General features: G+C 39.5%; 1 protein-coding gene across 2 annotated transcripts in view; it reads right to left on the reverse strand.

The window, feature by feature from the left end:
* Positions 1–20,855, reverse strand: part of LOC119790905 (metal transporter CNNM3) — a 38,566-nt gene that overhangs the window by 16,601 nt on the left and 1,110 nt on the right. For both annotated transcript variants that reach the window (XM_038296655.1, XM_038296656.1), the window contains exons 2-6: positions 19,064–19,398; positions 12,762–12,938; positions 7,810–7,967; positions 4,564–4,707; positions 3,508–3,666 (exon numbers count right to left, since the gene is read on the reverse strand). In XM_038296655.1, the coding sequence (XP_038152583.1) occupies positions 3,508–3,666; positions 4,564–4,707; positions 7,810–7,967; positions 12,762–12,938; positions 19,064–19,398 (973 nt within the window). The remainder of the gene's footprint in view (positions 1–3,507; positions 3,667–4,563; positions 4,708–7,809; positions 7,968–12,761; positions 12,939–19,063; positions 19,399–20,855) is intronic.

Below are 20,855 nucleotides of genomic sequence, written 5' to 3' on the forward strand. Positions count from 1 at the left end.
TGTTGGCGATGAATGTTGATGCAAAACATTTTTACGTGAAAATAGGCATGGAATGGATTCAAAATAACAGCAAAGTGTAAGTAGTGGATATATTCCTAAAATTAAGGCTTTGTGAAACGGCAATGCAGTGAATTCTGGCAATGCTGCAACATTGAGCTCTGTGCAGTTTTCCACAAAGCAGATCTGCGCTGAACTTTCTTGGTCTGGCTGCCTTGATCAGAGATTGGATGCAACCAGTTCAAATGCATTGGCTGTAGGAAAAGAAGGAAGGACATCATTATCATATTAGGAAAACGCGCGTTAAATACGCGCGTTCTGACCGACACGACGCGCGTATTTAACGCGCGTTCTGACCGACACAACGCGCGTATTTAACGCGCGTCTTGCGGTACTATCATGACGCGCGTAAAAGGCGGCGCTCGTTGGTAAAAGACGGCGTAAAAAGCGACGTAATCTCGGGAGAACGCGCGTTTTTTGCGGGTTAACTTCAATCTTAACGCGACAATTCAATGTGAAATATGACTTTCTTGGCTTGCCATAAACACCAGCTGTGCGCTCGGCTGTTTCTCCGCTCGCTCGACTCTCTGCGCTCGCAACTTCAGCAATGTATGTAAATGAACCATACCATCAGCCAATCACACTCAGCTTCTTTTCATCCAATGAAAGCATTCGTTCCTTCTTCTTCTTCTTTTTTATCATGGCGGATCGCAAGCAACTTTAAGGTGCATACCGCCACCTACTGTTCATGATTGTGTAGCAACATTGTTTTACATCTATTAAATTCTATTTTTTAATTTTGTATTCTGAAGATAACTAATTAATGCTTTCCTTAATCTATAAATATCCTTTATATTTCCTTTATTTCCCAATAATCCTTTAAGACTCCATTCTTGGCCTGTCCTTTCAACTACTCTTCTCAATTTTTCCCTTTCAGGTTCATATGTTTTACAGTTCATTAATACGTAAGCATTCGTTCCAAATACTACACCGGGTTAAATGAAAAAATAAAAATAAAAACACAATCAGGAAAATCAAACAACTCTTACAGTTATTTTGTCAACATTCCTAAGATAGTACTATAAAATATCTTGAATTATCTCAAATAAACTTCAGTAAAACAGTTATTAGATCATTGCCTCATCCATCTCTTTTACCTGCTATTGACATGGATTTAAATTTGCTGTTTTAAAAGAAAAATAAGGAGGATATTTCAGGTTCAAGTATGGTTCAACAGTATATAGATAATGTTTTGGATCATATTGGCCTTACTCTTAGCTTTTGTGGCGGGTGTTTCTTCTTTTTGTTGTTTTTTATGGAGGTTGGCAAACAACAATTACCGCCACCAACTGAAAAATCCTGTTTATCAAATTATTCTTTTTAATATATATAATAAAGAATAACCCTCTTATTTAGAGTCCATCTGTAAAAGGTCTTCTAAATAATAATTGTTAAATTTCAGATCAGGTCTGCTGTCTGAATAATTGTGTTTAAATTAATATAACGCTGATCTAGAATCAGAGCAAACTAAACTTCTTAATGGAACGATTTCTTCAATCCATTGTAAGGCCAATATGATCCAAAACCTTTCTCCTTTGTAGGCTGAATTCCATCACTGATTCTTTTACCCGATTTAAAAAAAAATTCTGGAACTAAAACAAAACACCATTCCTAATATTGGAATATTTTGAAGCATCCATAAAAAATTTAACATATCCATAATATTTTTTATCTATATATTGTTGAACCATACTTGAACCTGAAATATCCTCCTTATTTTTCTTTTAAAACAGCAAATTTAAATCCATGTCAATAGCAGGTAAAAGAGATGGATGAGGCAATGATCTAATAACTGTTTTACTGAAGTTTATTTGAGATAATTCAAGATATTTTATAGTACCATCTTAGGAATGTTGACAAAATAACTGTAAGAGTTGTTTGATTTTCCTGATTGTGTTTTATTTTAATTTTTTTCATTTAACCCGGTGTAGTATTTGGAACGAATGCTTACGTATTAATGAACTGTAAAACATATGAACCTGAAAGGGAGAAATTGAGAAGAGTAGTTGAAAGGACAGGCCAAGAATGGAGTCTTAAAGGATTATTGGGAAATAAAGGAAATATAAAGGATATTTATAGATTAAGGAAAGCATTAATTAGTTATCTGCAGAATACAAAATAAAAAAATAGAATTTAATAGATGTAAAACAATGTTGCTACACACTCATGAACAGTAGGTGGCGGTATGCACCTTAAAGTTGCTTGCGATCCGCCATGATAAAAAAGAAGAAGAAGAAGGAAGGAATGCTTTCATTAGATGAAAAGAAGCTGAGTGTGATTGGCTGATGGTATGGTTCATTTACATACATTGCTGAAGTTGCGAGCGCAGAGTCGAGCTTGCCATAGCCGAGCGCACAGCTGGTGTTGAGCGCGGAGAGAGAGCAGGTCGAGCGCGAGCAGAGACGGATTCGAGCACGCGCAGAGATGAAACTGAGCGCGAGAACAGTGTGTTGAGAGGGTTTTACAGAGTTGAGCGCGCGCCAGACCGGCTTTGCGCGTGCGCTTGTTGTCTCACTGCGCGCTCGGATTGGTTCCTGCGCGCTCAAACCGATGGCACAAATATCTCTCCATAAATTTCTGGATTGCATTTTTTTTTTCTTTCAAATTTCAATCCACAGAATGACTGTTTTTTTTAAGGATCATATTTCCTTTTAACTTTTGTCTTTTTTATCATTCATGTCAGCTTCTGCAGAACATTTTGAAAGTTATTATTTAGCTTCATTGAGCTCAAAGCTGGGATTTCGCTGCTCTGATCATGAACAAACCACAGTAGCAATTCCTTTTACTGAGATTATTTACTTCTACTTCTAACTGGTTTTAAGACCATTTTAAAACCAGTAAAATTAATCAATAAAGAACATTCTATCCTTTAGAACAAGTGCAGGTTTTCCTTTAATCGCTTCGGACTCGTTCAGATGCTCTGTGATCTCAGGATCTGTTTCGATCCTAATAAAAGCAAATGGATATTTGGATCAGAAGGTTTTTTGTTAGGATACTTTTTTTATTCCAACTGCAGCCTCAAAAACTCCCAAATTCCTCCAACCAATTGGAGAGCCTGTTCATCTGCACAATTTGGAGGTGTGTGAAGATGGAACATGCCAGAGCTTATTGGTTGGAAATGGGCAGAACAATTCTCTGGTGGCCAATCACAACACACATGGTACCCAGCTGATGGTTTGAGGAATCTCAGCATGACATCAAGGATCCAAACATGCAGCATTAAAAATGTCTTCATCTCCTGCTAAATCTTTTACACCTCATCTCATTTTTGGTCATTTCTTTTTTTCCGTCTGCTTTATAAATGACAGATTGTGCTGCTAAGTTTTAATTGGTCATTTTTACCGTGTTGTATTGATGAGAATTTCATGGCTACAAATAGGAACCATGTCCCATGTGTTTAGTGACTTTCTAACCAGAAAACGGTCTCTATAGATTTTTTTCCACACTGACCTCTAGACAGGAAGCGGTGCGTGGCCAGCAGGAGCTGCGGCGACGTGCGGATCTTGGGTTCTCCCTCTGGAGGCTTGAAAAGGGAAAACTCCTCGTGTGCGCCGCGGGGCTCCAGAGGGATCTCCAGAGGAGGCATCGGACGCTTCACCTTCCTGTCCACTGTGTGGCGACACCAGAAACAGGTTTGAACAGACATGTGGGAAGCAGAGGTGGTATGGAGAGAAATCTGTGCCAATATTATTGACAGCAAAGAAGAGCTTCAGAACTGGGAGTTCTTAATTTAAAGAAAAATAGTTTCGAGGAGCAATTCATAATGTTTATACAAAAGTTTAACCTAAATTCTAACGGTATTCCCTTTTTTAGATTCTGTTTTCCAAATGTCATGTTTTCAAATGCTTTTATTTTTACTTTTATAGACTTTATTCAGATATAATCTTTTCTATGTTATTTTTTTTTTTTTTTTTAAGATTTTATCCAAATATTACATATTATATTATATATTGCTTTTCATTTTTTTTATATTATTCTCCAACATTTTATTAATTTATTTGAAATTTATTTACATATCTTTTCAGTTCCTTTGAGATTTTTTTGTTTGTCAACACTTTTATTCTACTTTTATCTTTTCAAAGTTTATTATTATTATTGTGTTTACAAACATTTTTCAGATATTATCTTTCCCCAAAAAATTCAGTTTTTGTTTTAAGATTTAATTTTTTCAGTTTGTCTTTATATATAAAAAAAAATGTAATCTGAAAAAAGAAAAAGATAGAATCTTAAAAAAATATTTGGAAGGAATAAGAATTCAGAAAAAAAGTAGAGCAAAGAAAAGCTATAAAATCAGCAAACTGTCAAGTAAATGTCAAACATTTGCAAGTACATCATTAATAACTCAAAACTTTTGAGTGATTCAGAAGGTTTTTGAAGTTTCCTTTAAAAGAAAAAAAAAGTTCTTCAAATTAGGCTTTTTTTTTTTACATATTCCTTTCTTTTAATAGTAAAGGAACTAATTTCTCCCCATACAGCAGAAGAAAAAGCGAGCCGTCAGACACTCACAGTAGCCGTCAGACTCGTCCAGGATCTCTGACTTGATGACCTCCTCGATGACGTCCTCTAAGGTGACCAGTCCCAGAACCTCGTAGAAAGGGTCCCCCTCCCCCTCGTTGTTCACCTTCTGGACGATGGCCATGTGAGAGTTACCTACATGAACATCAGAGGTTAGAATAAGAAGAAAGAGAAGAAAACCAACCACACTATCACCTCCAACCTCATCGCCACGGCAAGCTGTCAAATATTGCTCCTGTAAGCCAGGCCAACAATGACCTCAACTACCCCCCATTACTAAGGGCTGGACCCATTTCGGTTAAATTTGCATTTTTCTCTTTAAACCTGTGGATAACAAACTGGGTGTTTGTAAAATCAGCAATGAAATCCAGCACATTTCAAACCAAACAAGAGCCTTAAACAGAGATTAGTGCATCCTAAAGACAAAACCCCCGAAACCTAAGATGAGCAGAGTGGTGTCTACAATTCAATGCAGTGAGGAATGCTCTGATCTTTATATTGGAGAAAACAAAAAACTTCTCCACAGACGCATGGCTCAAAACAGAAGAGCGCCCTCCTCTGGACAAGACTCTGCAGTACATCTACATCTTATTGACAGAGGACATTCTTTGGAGGACCAGAATGGTCACATTTTGGGCAAAGAAGACATGTGGTTTGAGAGGGGAGTGAAGGAAACCATTTATGTTAAGAAAGAAAAGACAACCTTAAACGGGATGAACTCAGATTTCAGCTTTAAAAAACCTACAACCTGCCATCATCGCAGCCCCAACCCCATTACAGGGGAACAGATAACCTCACCTGTTCAGCCAGGCCAACAATCCCATCTAACGACCCTCCTTTCAGAGACATAGACAGGTATGGGGCGTTGCAGGCTAACCAAAGAAGCCAAACGACCCCCATTCCAAATGGCAGGACCTGTTTGTTTTTTTCAATTTGCATGTTTTCTACAGGCCTTTTTGGGCTACTGTATAAAACCTCAAGCTCAACACTATTTCTGACATTTTGAATTGAAAAAGCGTCCTGGGCGGGACGGGAAATGTCTTCAAAATACGAAACAAAGTCCAGTGGATTTTTTATTTTTTTACTTTTTAGGCATATTTTCAAAGCAATTCCAAGGCTTTTGTTGGGCTACTTTATAAAGTTTGGAGCTCAACGCTATTCCAGACATTTTGAATAGAGAATGCTTTCTGGGTGGGAAGCGAAACGTCTTCAAAATTTGAAGAAAAAAAGAAGAAGAAAAAAAAGTCCAGTTGTTCTTAACCTTTTTTGGAATTATAATGAGCACCAATTTGCTGGCTTGACTTAAAGACCTTAAAATACACAGAAAAAATGTAAGAACTGATCCATTAAATGCAACAAAAGCGTTTTGAGAATGGAAAAAAAAAAACAAACAGGTGAAATTGTTTAATCATAAATTTCTTTAAAGTTAAACTTAATCTCTAAAGCTGACATAAAGTCAACCAGAGCACCGAGCGGCTGATAGTGGCCCCGTCCACATGAAGCCAAACCCTGGCCTAAACGCACAAATTTTTCACCAAACCAGCCTCTCATCCACACGAAGCCGGCGTTTCGGGGGCCTGTAAACGATCTTTTTTTTATTCAGCCTTCAGAGTGGGAAGATTTTGAAACGCCGTTTTCGCGTTTCCATCTTTACGCTCTAACCGCATATTTTTTTCATTACACGCATGCGTCATAGCGTCGCCTCTAAACACGCATGCGCGACACAATATCACAACAACAATGGCGTCGTACTGTGTTGAATGGTTGCTGCTCATGCTACTCACCCTGCTGTCGGGCTTACAACAGAATCTTCTTCTTCTGGAATATCTCCAGGAAGAACAGAGCAATATAGACGACATAGTTCAGCACCTGAATTTGACTGAACCACGAAAATGGACCCGCAGGGCAACCATGTATAAATATTAGTGCGCATGCCCAACATTTCGTCGCCTATTTTTGCTTTGGCACCACAGCGCCACTTACAGGCCTGGCATACATTTTGCAGCGTTTTCATGCATTCATGTGGACGATCACATTTGTTCTACGTCTCCGTCTTTACGGCAAACGTTTTGGAAAATATTAGCGTTTCGTGTTCATTTTGACTTCGTGTGGACGGGGCCAGAGACACCTGCTTTGGGGTTGATGGCGAGGCAGCGTGCTTTGATTGCTAACATGAAAGAGCTCCACTCTAACTATGAATGAATAAATGTCCATTGTTAAGCACAGTAGAGGATCTGTGATGCTCTGGGCCACTTCCTTATCTAATCCTGATGGAAAGATTGACTCAAAGTCTTTAAAAAAACATGAACATAAAAAACAGAGTTAACTCTAAAAGAGTCGTTATATTTTGTTTTTTCACTTTAGTTAAAATTCCATCAAATTTGATTGCTTTTAATGGTTTTTGATGCTAAATGATTTATTATAAGAGATAGAAGAAATATTTCCCTGATGTTTGATGTCTTTGCAAAATAAAATAAAAACTGATCTTAAATGATGTTGCAGGTAATTCTAACACCTAAAAAATATATACATGGTTAAATTTTATACAAGTAATATTGAGATTAAAAAGTTTTGGGGTTTCGGTCAATAGAAAGAGTTTATATTGGGGGAAGAAAATGTAATCTGTGAAATGCAATTTATAAAACTCAATCTAAGAAACAGAAAAAAAATGTATTTCAAACCTAAAATCTGAAAAATAAATAAATAAATAAACTCTAGGAAAACAGCAAAGTTATTCTTAAAAACTTTCTTTTATTATTATTAAAAAGTTTTTTTTTTTTTAAGTTTCATTTCTGGATTACATTTTAGTCAAATTTCCTTTTACAAAACGTTTTCATTCCTTGTTGAAATAATGGACCAAAATTCCCTCCATAAGCTCCTAGTATAGAGGGCTAGTCTTCTAGTTACACATAATTAATTTGTTTATCTATAAACAATCTTTTTTATTATTAAAACTGTTTCTAAATATCTATAATGATCAATAATAAACCCCTGAGAAAAAGCACAAATCCTAATAGGATGAGAAAAACAAGAAAAAATGTACTTCCTGCTTTTTTTTTTTGCTAAAAGAAAACCTCTTTGGTGTTAAAACATTTTTATATCTATTTATAATGTTGAGGACTGAAGCGAGAAAAACAAAACGACAATAAAAGTGCAGGAAATGAACATTAAGGTAGAGCACAAATAGAGACGGTGACGCAGATGTTTACGGTTAGAGAGACGACGGGGCGAGCCCACCTTTCTTGAACTCCTCCAGCATGGCGTCCAGCTTGGTGTCGTTAAAGACGAAATGCAGCGGGTGATTGTAGAACTTGGTGATGGTCGTCATGGGGGTGCAGTCCTCCGGGTCCACCAGCGCCAAATCTTTCACATAAAGGATTTCCACGATGTTGGACCTGCAGGAAACCAAACATCAGGAACAGTTCTCAGATTGGTGGCATTCAGACACCAACCTGTCTCTCTGTTTTAGAAAAAAAAAAAAAGAAAAAAAAAAAAGCATTTTTTCCAAAAAATGATAGATCTGGAACTTGATTTTATTTAAGGCAGGTTATTTTGACATAAGTCAAACGGAGCTGCAGATGGTTTTGGACTAATCCTTGTTGCCTTTTCCTTTCTCCCTTTACATAATTAAAATTAGGGATGCACGATATTGGGATTTTGGCCGATATCCCATATGCCGATATTTTAAAACTCGTGTAGCCGATAACCGATATCGATACCGATGTTGAAGCTGGACAAAAATAAGTAGTCATTGAAAATAGCAGTTTTGTTATCCATTTCTGACACTTTGAAAAATAATATACTCAAATATATTTTCATATGCTGATATCAAATTGATTTTTAAAAACGCGGTATCGATCTATTTTACTTTCAAAATCTCGTGAAATTTCATCGTTCTGTTACAAACTCTCGTGATATTTTGCAAATTCTTGTGAGATTTTGTTAGTAAAATAGGTCGATACCGCGTCAATATATCAACATATAAAAATATGACAAAATTTTGTGAATTTTCGGGGGATTTCGTAGCATAACGATGACATATAGCAATATTTCATCAGTAAAAGAGATTGATATGGTGTTTTTAAATGGCAATATATCAGCATATGAAGATATTGTGATATTTTAATGTATCAATATTTTTTCCCTCGTCTTTAGAAGTTTTTAAGTCTGTAAAAAAGAAGTTTTTGATGAAGAAGAAGAGGTATTTTTTTTTTTAGACTTTAGAAACTCAGAAGCTGATCAAATATCGGGTTAAATATCGGTGGGGTGGCCGATGTCCGATATTCAGTTTTAAGGCAGATACCGATAGGGGGCCGATTATATCGTGCATCCCTAATAAAAATAGAAAATAATGAACAAATGTTGCACAAACTGAATTCAATTTAAACATAAAAGAGACATCTATTAGCAAATCAACCAAAACGTTAGCAATTTATAACGATGGAGGAAGCAGCAACGCATGCCGTCCATGTGATGTCGGGGCACGGCTGCTAAATGCGTTAATGAATCAGTGAACACAGGCACGTATCACGAGATACTGATATGAGGAGAAAGGCATAAACGCTGATACCAACATTTATATAATATTTGCAACATTAATGGGCACAGATTCACCCCATAGACCACAGCTGTTTGCTTTTTAAAGTCGTAGCGAAGCGGCTGTTTCAACCGTTGCATTTCCGAATTCTCCTGAGTGGTGCACGAATTTACACGAGTGAATAAAGTGAATGTTGTTGGTCGTTTATCAAGGGGGCGGGATTGTTGTGGCGGAAGGTTCTCAAGCATGTTTGATTGTGGCAGATTTGTCGGAAGCATCTTGCTAACCAGTTAGCAACTTAGTGCTAGCAGGTTCCCAATGGGAAATTCCATTGGGACCAAGTAGCACTAAATTGGTGACTTAGAAACGACACTGTCAAGGAACGCTATGGACAGAGGAAACATGCAAGAGGAGGAGAGTTTAGTGTCGGAGGTCGTGGATGAGTCTCCTCCGTCATCCATTTTTTATTTAGAGAAGGAAAGCGGGGATGAAGATGTTGTGGAAGAGGACGCCAGGGCAGCAAAAGCTTGGTTTGGTGTAGAAGGCTTCCAGCCGTACATGTTTGAGCCCTTGCCTCACAACGATGCCAGTTCTGTTAGCTCTACGCCTGCTGAAGACACAGACGTCCATCCCCGTGAACACTGGGACGGAACTCAATGGGAAAGGAAAGGATTCTTATTTCTTATTTCAACCGTTGCGTATATTAGCTGTGACATATGAATCAAGATGCTATGACCAAAAAATTTGATTGACAGATGACCTTTGATATATGATTGGCCGAATTTAGGTGTTCAGGCTGACGTAGAACTAACTGTCCTGCATAAGATAAAACACGGATTTTAGGACAGGCTTTTTTTTAATAGAAATGTTCTAAATTTTGACACAGTATCTTCTGATAAAGAGTACATTTATATACATGTTTAAGCAAGAATGATTTGACATTTAAATATGATTTCCCTACAACTTTAATGTTATCATAGTTTTAAGAGGCTGTCATAGACTCCTCTACACAAGAAAAGTCTGTGTATAAATAGATGAAGGCATTCATCTTTATCACAACAGGCAACTTTAATTAGTATAAGAGATAAAAGGAAGTTAGAAATACTGTAAATCATGTTGCTGGTGAAGGAGGTTCCTGTCATCCAGGTCATAGTCATTGCAAAAAAAGAAAATTACAAACAACTTTGGAACTGAAAAAGAAAAGCTTCCTGGATGGGAAGCGAAATGTCTTCAAACTTGGAAACTAAGTCCAGTGAATAGATTTTAATTTTCTTTTCTTTTTTTTGGAGTAAATCATGTTAACAGGACAAACTACATCCTGAAAACAAATATCCAACAGTACGGGTTCAAACTGAGAAAGAGATTTCTAAAATAACTGAACTTTATTATAGAAATAGACTGAGTAGATCTATATCATGGATCAGGCAGAGAACATTCTAAAAACAAAACAAAACAAACTAAAAACAGGATCCTAAACATATATAGTTCTGCAGGATTTTATAAAACCTTTATGTTTTTGTGACCTTTGCCTAAATTTTGTTTTGTTTTTGCATCCTAAAGGGCTGCTTATCCTCCCGCAGCAGTGTGTCGCAGTGAGCTTGTCGCAGATATTTTTTGATCTATGTCCAATATTGAAGCGTGGTCTTCGCTATGTTATTCCACGCCACAACACAAGAGGGACAATCAGGATCTAGGGGGTCTAGATACGACCAAAGCGGTGAGGAAATGGGGGGAAGTTTGTGCGACAACGGAGGGAACTGATTGGCAAAAAAGAGCGGGGATCCAGGTGGAGAAACGGTCCAAGCATTCTCGCTCCTCGCTCTTCTAGCTGGTCCATCTTCAAAAGTCGTTTTCCATAATGGCGGTCATACAAACAAAGCAAGCCGCTAAGGTGCCAAACAGCATAGTGCAGAGTGAATGTAGATTTGACCAATCAGAGGCCTCTTGTCTGCGGTACTGTCTGCGGTCACCTACAATTGGGGAGAGGTGCAGCAGAGTGTCTGCAGAAGGGGTGGGTGCATATCTGTGTTCACTGCAACACACAGACGACCTGGTTTCTGAGTATAAACCTGCCTTAGGAGGGGAGTGGTATTCTAGTGGTTAGAGGACTCGGCTTGGAAACCTGAGTTCAAGCCCCACTCCCACAGTCTGCCACAGTGGCGCCCACTGCTCCCCAAGGTGGATGGGTTAAATGCACAGAGTGAATATCATTGCTCTGTATTTGTGATGCAGGGTATAGATACGACCTCCCTGAATGATTAAAGTAAAATAAATGGAAACAACAGGTTCTTTGAATTGAACATGACATCGGCTAATTTATAGCTTTTCATTGGTCTTTCTTTCTGTTTTGAAGGTTTTATTGCTAAAGTTAAGATGTGACCATCAGTTACCCTTCAGACCAGCGTTCATTAATGTTTCAACGAGAAGTGATTCATTTCAGAGGGAAACATTTTCCATCACAGATTATTCATTTCAGCTGAAACCTTTCAGCAGGTTTGGGTGAAAACAGAACAGGATTAACAGACTTTATCTTCTGGAGGAAAATAATGGAATTTACTTTCTAGATTTTTACCATTATTACGAGACAAACGATTATTTTTACGATGAAAGTTTTTTCTACTACTAATTCATGATTTTTGGCCCTTTAAAGATTAAGAAAAGGCAAAAAATATTTTAAAATTTGAGTATTAATGTTAGCCAAAACATTGATAGCACTTCTTTGGAGAGATGGACAGTGGCCTGATAGAGGAATCAGAGGAATCAAAACACATCAATCATGAACAATAAAAAAAAAAAGCTAGAAATTTGGGGAGCCATTAAAGGTATAGAGGACGATCTTTTATTTGTTGGTGGATCATTTAAATAAAACCCACTACAGTAACAGCCATTCAAAAGGGCCCTTCCAGCCGATGGCCTTCCTCAGGGCGTGCATATTTTTTATTCTGACTCCAACCTTTCACTGAACTACAGGGTCTGACCAGAAGATGAAGCTTCTCTTTAGATCTTAATGTCCACAAATCATCACAGAAAGAAGATTTTACCACAAAGATTGATGTTTAAAGAAGAAATTGTAGAGAACCAGCCAAGGATCCATCGAGGAAAGTGGGGAAAATTTGTAAGGCTACAACTGTATATAATCCCTGCTCTATATAGTGAAGAGAAACTTTTAATGGAGCGCGCACGAGGAGAAACGGGCTCACATTTTTTTTAAATTGGAGAGGGCGGGTCTTTAAAAAACATTCGAGAAAAATCTCAACAATACCTTCAATTAAACAGTCAGCAAGAAAGGATTAAACAAACATGAAAGGATATACTGAATTATCTTTTACATTTTCCATAATTATGTTATTTGTATTTAACATATTTTAATTGTGTGTAACTGATTTCTTTAAATGAAATGTAGTATATGGTTGGAAAAAATGTTTTAACAAGGTAAAACTAGGATTCTGTTGGTGTTTATGGCACCCTCTGGTGTTAGAGTAAAGCTACTGCAGATTGTTTACATGTGAAGCTGGAGGCTCCTGGCACTAACATATTGAATCCAGTTGGTCACAGATAAAAGCTAAAGATGGCTCATATCTATTCTTAAAACGAGGTAATGGCCCAACCCTGATGTGGAAAGATGTTGACAGCGCTTACGCTCCGCTCTCACCTCTCCTCCTCATAAATGGGCACCCGGGTGTATCCGCTCTGCATGATCTCCGACATGGTGGAGAAGTCGAGGACGGCCGAGCTGGGCAGCATGAAGCAGTCCTTCAGAGGGGTCAGGATGTCCTCCACCGTCTTGGTACGCAGCATCCCGCGGCTGAACTCCTCCTTCACAAACTCACTGCCAGGAAAACACACATTTACAGCAAACATTTGGTTTCTCTCAAAGAAGTTCTAGATCTTTCCAAGATCAAGTGTGAACCTTCCAGTGATTTAATTAAATTCAAATGTTTCACTATTTTCAAAGACAAATACAATTTTGTGTTCTCTCTGTGTCACTGAAATGTACTTTTCTTTTTTTGTTCTCATATAAAACACCTTTTCCATTGTGGTGCCACTAATTTGTGATATACAATCTAACCAAATTTAGGTTTGTAAAGGGCAGGAGGCAGTATTATGTTAATATGATTAAAAGCAATTACCACATTACAACTATAAAGCACGCCCCACTATGAGCCAAACCCACAATTTTAGTTTTATTAAACTGGAAACATACATATATTAACTACGACGGAGTATTAGGGCCAGGTTAGAGATATTTTCAGAATAAAGTCGTAACATTAGGAGAATACAGTTGTATTATTACGACAATGAAGTCATCATACCACAACCTGTTTCAGAAGGAAAGCTTCGAGCTCCGACCAGCATATGGCGGCCGACCAGCTCCACCAATCAGCAACCTGAGTCCTTTGACCTGCTGCCCAGTTTGATGCTGCTGCTAAAAGTCCAGAGAAGTATAACTTCACATAATGCTCCACATTCCTCATTTTAGGGAAGAAAGTGCTTCTTGTAGGAGCTGTCATAAAATACACATTGTTTCTCGTAATTTACTAACTATTCACTTAATATTACGACTTTATTCTTGTAATTTTATTCTCATAATGTTACGACTTTATTCTTGTAATTTTATGACTATTCTAGTTACGACTTCATTCTCGTAATGTTACGACTTCATTCTCGTAATGTTATGGCTTCATTCTCGTAATGTTCCGACTTTATTCTCGTAATGTTACGGCTTTATTCTCGTAATGTTCCGACTTTATTCTCGTAATGTTACGGCTTTATTCTCTAATGTTCCGACTTCATTTTCGTAATGTTACGGCTTTATTCTCGTAATGTTACGGCTTCATTCTCGTAATGTTACGGCTCCATTCTCTAATGTTCCGACTTCATTTTCGTAATGTTCCGACTTTATTCTCGTAATGTTACGGCTTTATTCTCGTAATGTTACGGCTTCATTCTCGTAATGTTACGGCTTTATTCTCTAATGTTACGGCTTTATTCTCTAATGTTCCGACTTCATTTTCGTAAAGTTCCGACTTCATTTTCGTAATGTTACAACTTCATTCTCATAATTTTATTGCTTTATTCTCATAATGTTTTGACTTTATTCTCATAATGTTATGACTTTATTCTCTTAATTTTATGACTATTCCCGTTGCGGCTTTATTCTCGTAATGTTACGACTTTATTCTCGTAATGTTATGACTTTATTCTCTTAATTTTATGACTATTCCCGTTGCGACTTTATTCTCGTACTGTTACGACTTTATTCTCGTACTGTTACAACCTCATTCTCGTAATATTACGACCTTATTCTTGTAAGGTTACAAGTTATAATAAAAGAAAAAAAATCTTGAGCCTGGCCCTTATACTCCACCATAACTAACCACACTGGGCTACAAGCTGCTGATATCTACTGAACTGTCCCCACCAAACCTGTAGGGGGAGCTCTAGATATCACCCCTGGAGTAAGGACGAAGAAGAATGCTAGCTCCCGTTAGCTTGTTGACTCGCAGCAGTAAGAGCTTCTAATGAAATATGGGGCTTTTTCAGCTATTTATTTCAGCTCTGCAGGAGTTGAGCCCAGTCTCTTCATTAGTTCAGCAGCTTTAACGCGGAAAATATATGTCAAAATGTGTAAATTTGGGACATTTGTTCTCTACAATGAGAAGATATTTGATTCCAAGAATGATAAAACTGGAGTTTCTCGGGGAAAAAAGCTGGAGTTCACTAAAGCTGGAGATGAAGCTTATACATGTATACATGTATTTTATTAATACCACTGAAAGGAAAAAAACGTTACAACTTACCCAAACAAAAATTAGCATTACAACAACAGCGAATGAATAAAAATATTCCACCCAAAAGAAATGTATATACTGGTAAATTCAAGCTGAAAGTAATTGAATATGCAGTGGAAAATGGCAATAGGGCAGCTGAACGACAGTTTGGATGCAGTGAAAAACTGGAGAAAAGCAGAGGAATGATAGTATTATTGATAGTAGTGGTGATATTTAAAACAAGCAGAGCAGGCGACAGGGTAACTGGCGCGTTATCACTGCTTCTCACACGCTCGTTCATGAGATGAAACAATGCGGTCTTCCAGCAGTAGCCTACCACACTCCAGTCATCAGAACACGGATTCCATCGATAGCCTTGGAAAAAAAGTGAGACTTTTAGTCAGATGAGACGTATACATGTTTTTTTTTTCCGTCTTCATAATGCATTTTACGGCTGATGCGACTTAAACTCCAGAGCGACGTATAGTCATAGATTAATCGTGATAAATGGATCATTGAAATAATCAGCTAATTTGGAATTTAAATGACTTAATTGTTAAGCAGTCTCAAAAAACATGCCTTTAGCAGAATGAGGAACCTGCTCAAAACAGTTATTAGAGCAAAAGGGGCATAGTTTTAGCTTCTCCTGGTTCAAAATCTGAGTAAAATGATCTTATAAAAAAATTAAAACTATCATCAGGTTAATTCTTTAGCAAAATAGGTGTTAGTTGAAGCCCCACTTTTAAAGCATATTATCAAAGTTGTATATTTTCCGTTCCAGGCATTCCAGGCCATCATCTAGCTTTCTGGTAGTTAGGCAGTACTTCCAGTGGATGGCGCCACGTCTGTTTATAGCTTCTCATCAGGATCGGCGCTTGAATTCTATTTAGGCTCGAAAAAGACAGTCTAAACACCATCAGGACAGAAGCTTTGGGTATATAGCCGTATGTTATCATCATTAACTGGATTTTTGTCTATAGGTATAGGCAGGTAATGCAACCTTACACCTTTTAAAAGCCTATTTTTGAAATAACTAAAGCCTAAAGCAATGGACTTGGTGCAAAACACACTGAAACTTTTCAACTAAAGCTTTAGTCCTGTGCTGTGACGTAGCTCTAGGTGTTAGCCTAGATGTACTATCCATGTTGGAAACTTTACTGGGTTAAATATATTATGGGGTAATTTTTCCTCCAAGAAAACTCCCTGGTTCCTGGAAAATGTTCCTGCCTTGGAAGGATGCACTCAGTCTGTGGATGACGAGTTCAAACGTGTCTCTGATCGACTGAAACGGGTTCAAGTTCACCTCTGCACAAAGTCACACAAAAACATTCTCATTTTCACAATGTGGGTCAACACGTCCCTCTGACCCAGGAGTCATAGTTACGTGTTAAATCTGTTGTTAAACTTTAAAAAGGTAGAAGTCTGTGTGGCGACATCTTGAAATGGTTAGCTTCCCAATCGAGGTCAGGTGTGCTACATAAGAAACTTCAGCTCAGCTTATTAATCATCCCCCAAGGTGACATTTCCACTTCAGGCTTAAAGCAAACTCTGAGTCAAAGATTAAGTCATTAAGGCTGTCAAATAAAAACTAGCTTTCAGCTGAAATCAGTTAGAGGACTGTATCCACCTAAAGTGTCAATGCCAAAGAAGAGCTGAGACACAGCTTCCTCCAGACCTTCAGAATAAGAGTCCTAAATACCACAGCTGACCTACAAATATGTTCGTTGAACAGCTGTTCAACATCACCATTAATAAGTGAACTCCATCATATTTGTTTATTTGATAAATGCACATTTTCAAAGTAGAAGCTTCGAATTAAAAAAATAAATAAATTGATCTTTATTGATCTCACAATGCAGAAATTAACTCTCTGCATTTAACCCATCCCTTGGGGAGCAGTGGGCTGCCGCTGTGCAGCGCCCGGGGAGCAGTGTGGGGTTAAGGGTCTTGCTCAGAGAGCCAGAGTGGCAGTCTGTGGGAGTGGGTTTCAAACTCACAACCTCAGGATTCCACGCCCTATGCCCTAACCACTAGGATGCACTCCCCATTTCAATCAGTTAACTGGGACGGAGCATCGTGTGCAACAAAAACACTGACAGAAAACGCATTGACAGACAGAAAACAGACAGAAAACAGACAGAGAAAAAAAGACAGATAGAAAACAGACAGACAGTAAACACACTGACAGAAAGTCATTTCAATGGTTCACTTGCTGATTATTTACCACTTTGTTTCAATCAAGTGGACACTAACTGTGACATTGCACTCTAATTTAGCGTAATCTTGCATTCAGTGCTGGGAAATGTGCCTCCATCAAGTGCATTAAATTACAAAAGCCTACCATGCTAACTACTAGCATGTCTTTTTCTATCACGCTTCAAACGTTTATTTATTATACAATTATTTGTAACTTGATTACTTGTTTACATCCCCATGTCAAAAAGCAGCCACCCTGCTGACATTGCTACCCTGCTGTAGTTTAACATCCACCCCCCCCCCTGCTGCATCACTGCCACATGCCCAAAACACCAAATGATCACTCGTCCCCCCTTCTGAGACACATGTTGGTTGATATCAGCCTAGTTTTAGTTAGCAGACTATTTTTAAAAAGGGGCTAACATTGGCTGAGAATGTTTATAACTATAGAAAGCCTGAAATGATTGGGTTAATGCAGGTTTAGCTAGCACTGGACTAGCTAACCACCATCATCCCATTGGCAAAAAAGGCTGCATGTCTGCTGAAGCATCACATTAGCTTTGATGATGTCACCACTATGACTGATATCAGGAAAGTAAACAATGGAGAGTAACATGGACGGGACCCGGGGCGTAGTAAGTATGCTTTCATTGTTCCGTTTAGATGTTTAGTTTAAAACTGCCTTTAAAAGATTTGATTTCTTACAGGAATTTTATTATCTTATCGTCATAGTGACTGAAATGAGAATTATCCTCCTTCCGTGTCCCACACAGACAGTTTTATGACACACAATAGCCCCGTTTACTCTACCCTCTGAAAACCGATCCGTGACTAGCTTGGTTCCTTACGACCATTTACACATGACACTAGCATGGTTCATCACCTTCTAGTGGCGATCGACGGTACTACTGCCCTCTGGAAAGAAACAAGCAAACCAACATGGCGGTGCCTGTAACATTTAGGAAGTTTGCAGAGAGTCAGGCGAAGAAAGCAGCCTTTGGTGGATTTACTTGACAGAGTCGGCTTTTGGGAAGTGGATACGACTAACGCTAGTATATCAGGGCTTCCAGATGCAGGAAACAAGGATAGACATTGAGGTTCATCACACTGATAAGCAGAAGCATCACTGGACATCTTGTGGCTCGATAGGGAAGCTAGGATTTTTATGAATGTCTGAAATGTCATGTTAATAGGGCTTGGGATACGGGTTGCATTTTGGGACGTGGCGGCCATGTGGATGGCTACGCGAACGTAAACATAGCTCTGATACAACGTTGTTGTTGAACGAAGAGACGTAGAAGTTGAGAGAAAAAAGATGTTAAAATCCCAAAAAGGATCTGGAATTTACTTGGACACATTAAATAGAGCTAGCCAACGACTCTTTATCTCTGACACTCTCCGTGGTTACGCCTCCAGGCAGGAAAAAGGTGGAAAGTTAACCCATTTTCTATGTTGTTCCCATGGCAATCATGTGTTGCGCTGTTACAGCCCACAATACAGCAACGGTTTACCATGGTGGAAATCAAGTTAAGGTGAAATTAATCAAATTAAAACACGGCTGAGAGGGAGTACAGTACGCGGTAGTCATGGGCAGTAGTCTGAGCCTTGGTAAAAGAGGCCATCAACATGGCGGCCACGCAAAGTAATTACGTCATGACGCCCAAGCCCTGTTGAGGCTCACTGTAAGGAGATGAAGCGGTCTGCTCATGCGGTCTTTGTTTATGAAAACTGAGCTAGAACTGAACCGCGCTGAGACCTACTGATGAACTAGTACCATGTTAGCACGGTTCGGTTGTGTCTGGCGCGGTCCGATTCAGTTTTGTCTCCCATTTACACTCAACAGTTATCTCGGTTCCGTGCTCAGACCGATCTCAGCACAGTTTCTAAAGGTTAGTAGAAATGGAGCTATAGTGGTCTCCGACCCTTACATTGGGAACCACTGGTGTTGGTGCCTGAGTTTCTAATAAATATCCCCGATCTATACTACCTGTAGGGATCGTTGACGCTGGCACGGATCATCTCCATAGCCCTCTCTCGTATCCCACAGGTGCTGATGTCTCTCCCCAGGCCCAGGTCCAGGATGAGCCCCAGAGGGCAGGACAGGGGACAGGTGAGCACCATGCAGACCTGGGCCAGCCAGGTGAGTCCAGGCGCCAGCTGGAAGCCGTACCCGGAGCACAGGATGTGAGGAGCCAGCTCAGCCAGGAAGAAGATCAGAAAGCCGCTGGTAAACGCCGCCGAGAAGATGGAGTCCAGCGCCCAGTAGAGAAGCACCGCCAGGAAGGAGTGGCCCAGGACGCAGAGGAACAGCAGCGAGCACGTCTGGATGGGAGAGAGAGGATTGTTAGCAAGAAGGAAAGAAAACAGCCAATGGAAAAACCTCTCTGCTGGTGCTTCTCTGCTCTCTATGGAAGCCCCTCCCACCACTCTTATTAAAAAAAAAACCTGAATATTTTATAATTATGACTTAGCTATCCATTACTAGGAGATATCTGTTGTTTTCCCTCCTGGCCGTGGAACACTGGATCTGCTCTACACCCTCAGCAGGATCCTGGAGGGTGCATGGGAGTTTGCGGTGTCAGAGCCTGGTCTGCATTGCTGGTAGTAAGTCTGACTCATTTCAGCTGAGGGTTGGACTCCACCAAGGGTAGGGTGCCTTCTCCAGGTTGGGGAGGATGTACTGCCCCCTAGTGGAGCAGTTTAAAGTATCTTGGGGTCTTGTTCACGAATGAGTGGAAGATGGTGGGAGATCAACAGCACGGCATTATCTGCTGTGAAGCCTGCCCTGTAGTGGTCCGCTGTAGAGAAGAGAGTCCTGAGCCAAAAAGCAAAGCTCTTGATTTACCGGTCGATCTATGTTCCTACCCTCATCTATGGTCATGAGCTTTGCATCATGCTGCAAGAACTGGATCCCCTTAACCAGAGGTCACAGATTAGCAGACCGCGGTCAGGATCCGGACCCAACCTGATTTAAAACAATCAATTACTGCATGTTGTCCAACGACAGTGTCTAAATTCACTTGCGCTGCTTCTCCTGCTAATACGGTAAAGCCCTCCAGAGCGTCCGGCTCCAGGCTACGCGTAATCCAAATGAGCCAATGAGCTGCTGTCAGTCTGAGTTGCTGCTGCTGCTACTTTTAGACACAGCAGGCAAACCTGTGGCAAGCCGGGCGATGGGAAAGAAGGAGAAGATGATGAGAAAAAGAGAGCAGAGAAAGTGTGGACTGCTGGAAGAACTGTGGTGAACTGGTGAAAGAAAAGTGAAATGGTGCTCAAAGATGATCCTGAGGATGTTTGGCTCAACCGGCTGCTGTGAAGCAGGATTCTCCACCATGAACAGAATAAAAAAAAAATATGGATCCATCCTGGAGAGAATCAACACCTTTGTTAGATGTTGGAGATCTGCCTGTTTTCCAGTGTAGTCCTGTTTCTCTGACTGTGACTGGCCGGATGTGCTCTCTTCATCCTCTGACATGGGAGCTGGCTCGGAGCTCGTCTGCATGGCTGTTGTTTTCTTTACCGGGCCGCCTTTTACAGCCGCTTTTTGTATCTCTGCTTCTGTCTTCTTGAACCCCAGTCGGGCTCGGTAGATGGCCGCTCACACTGAGCCTGGTTCCGCTGGAGGTTTATTCCTGTTAAAAGGGAGTTTTTCCTCTCCACTGTCGCTACAAGCATGCATAGTGTGAGGGATTGCATTCAATTCAATGAGTCGATGCAATCAACTGGTTTTCCTTAGATAGAAAACTTTGAATCGATTTGACTGGATGATCTGGTGACCT

Source organism: Cyprinodon tularosa, unplaced genomic scaffold (genome assembly GCF_016077235.1).
Source record: "Cyprinodon tularosa strain WSP-4 unplaced genomic scaffold, ASM1607723v1 ctg374, whole genome shotgun sequence".
Classification (NCBI taxonomy): domain Eukaryota; kingdom Metazoa; phylum Chordata; class Actinopteri; order Cyprinodontiformes; family Cyprinodontidae; genus Cyprinodon; species Cyprinodon tularosa.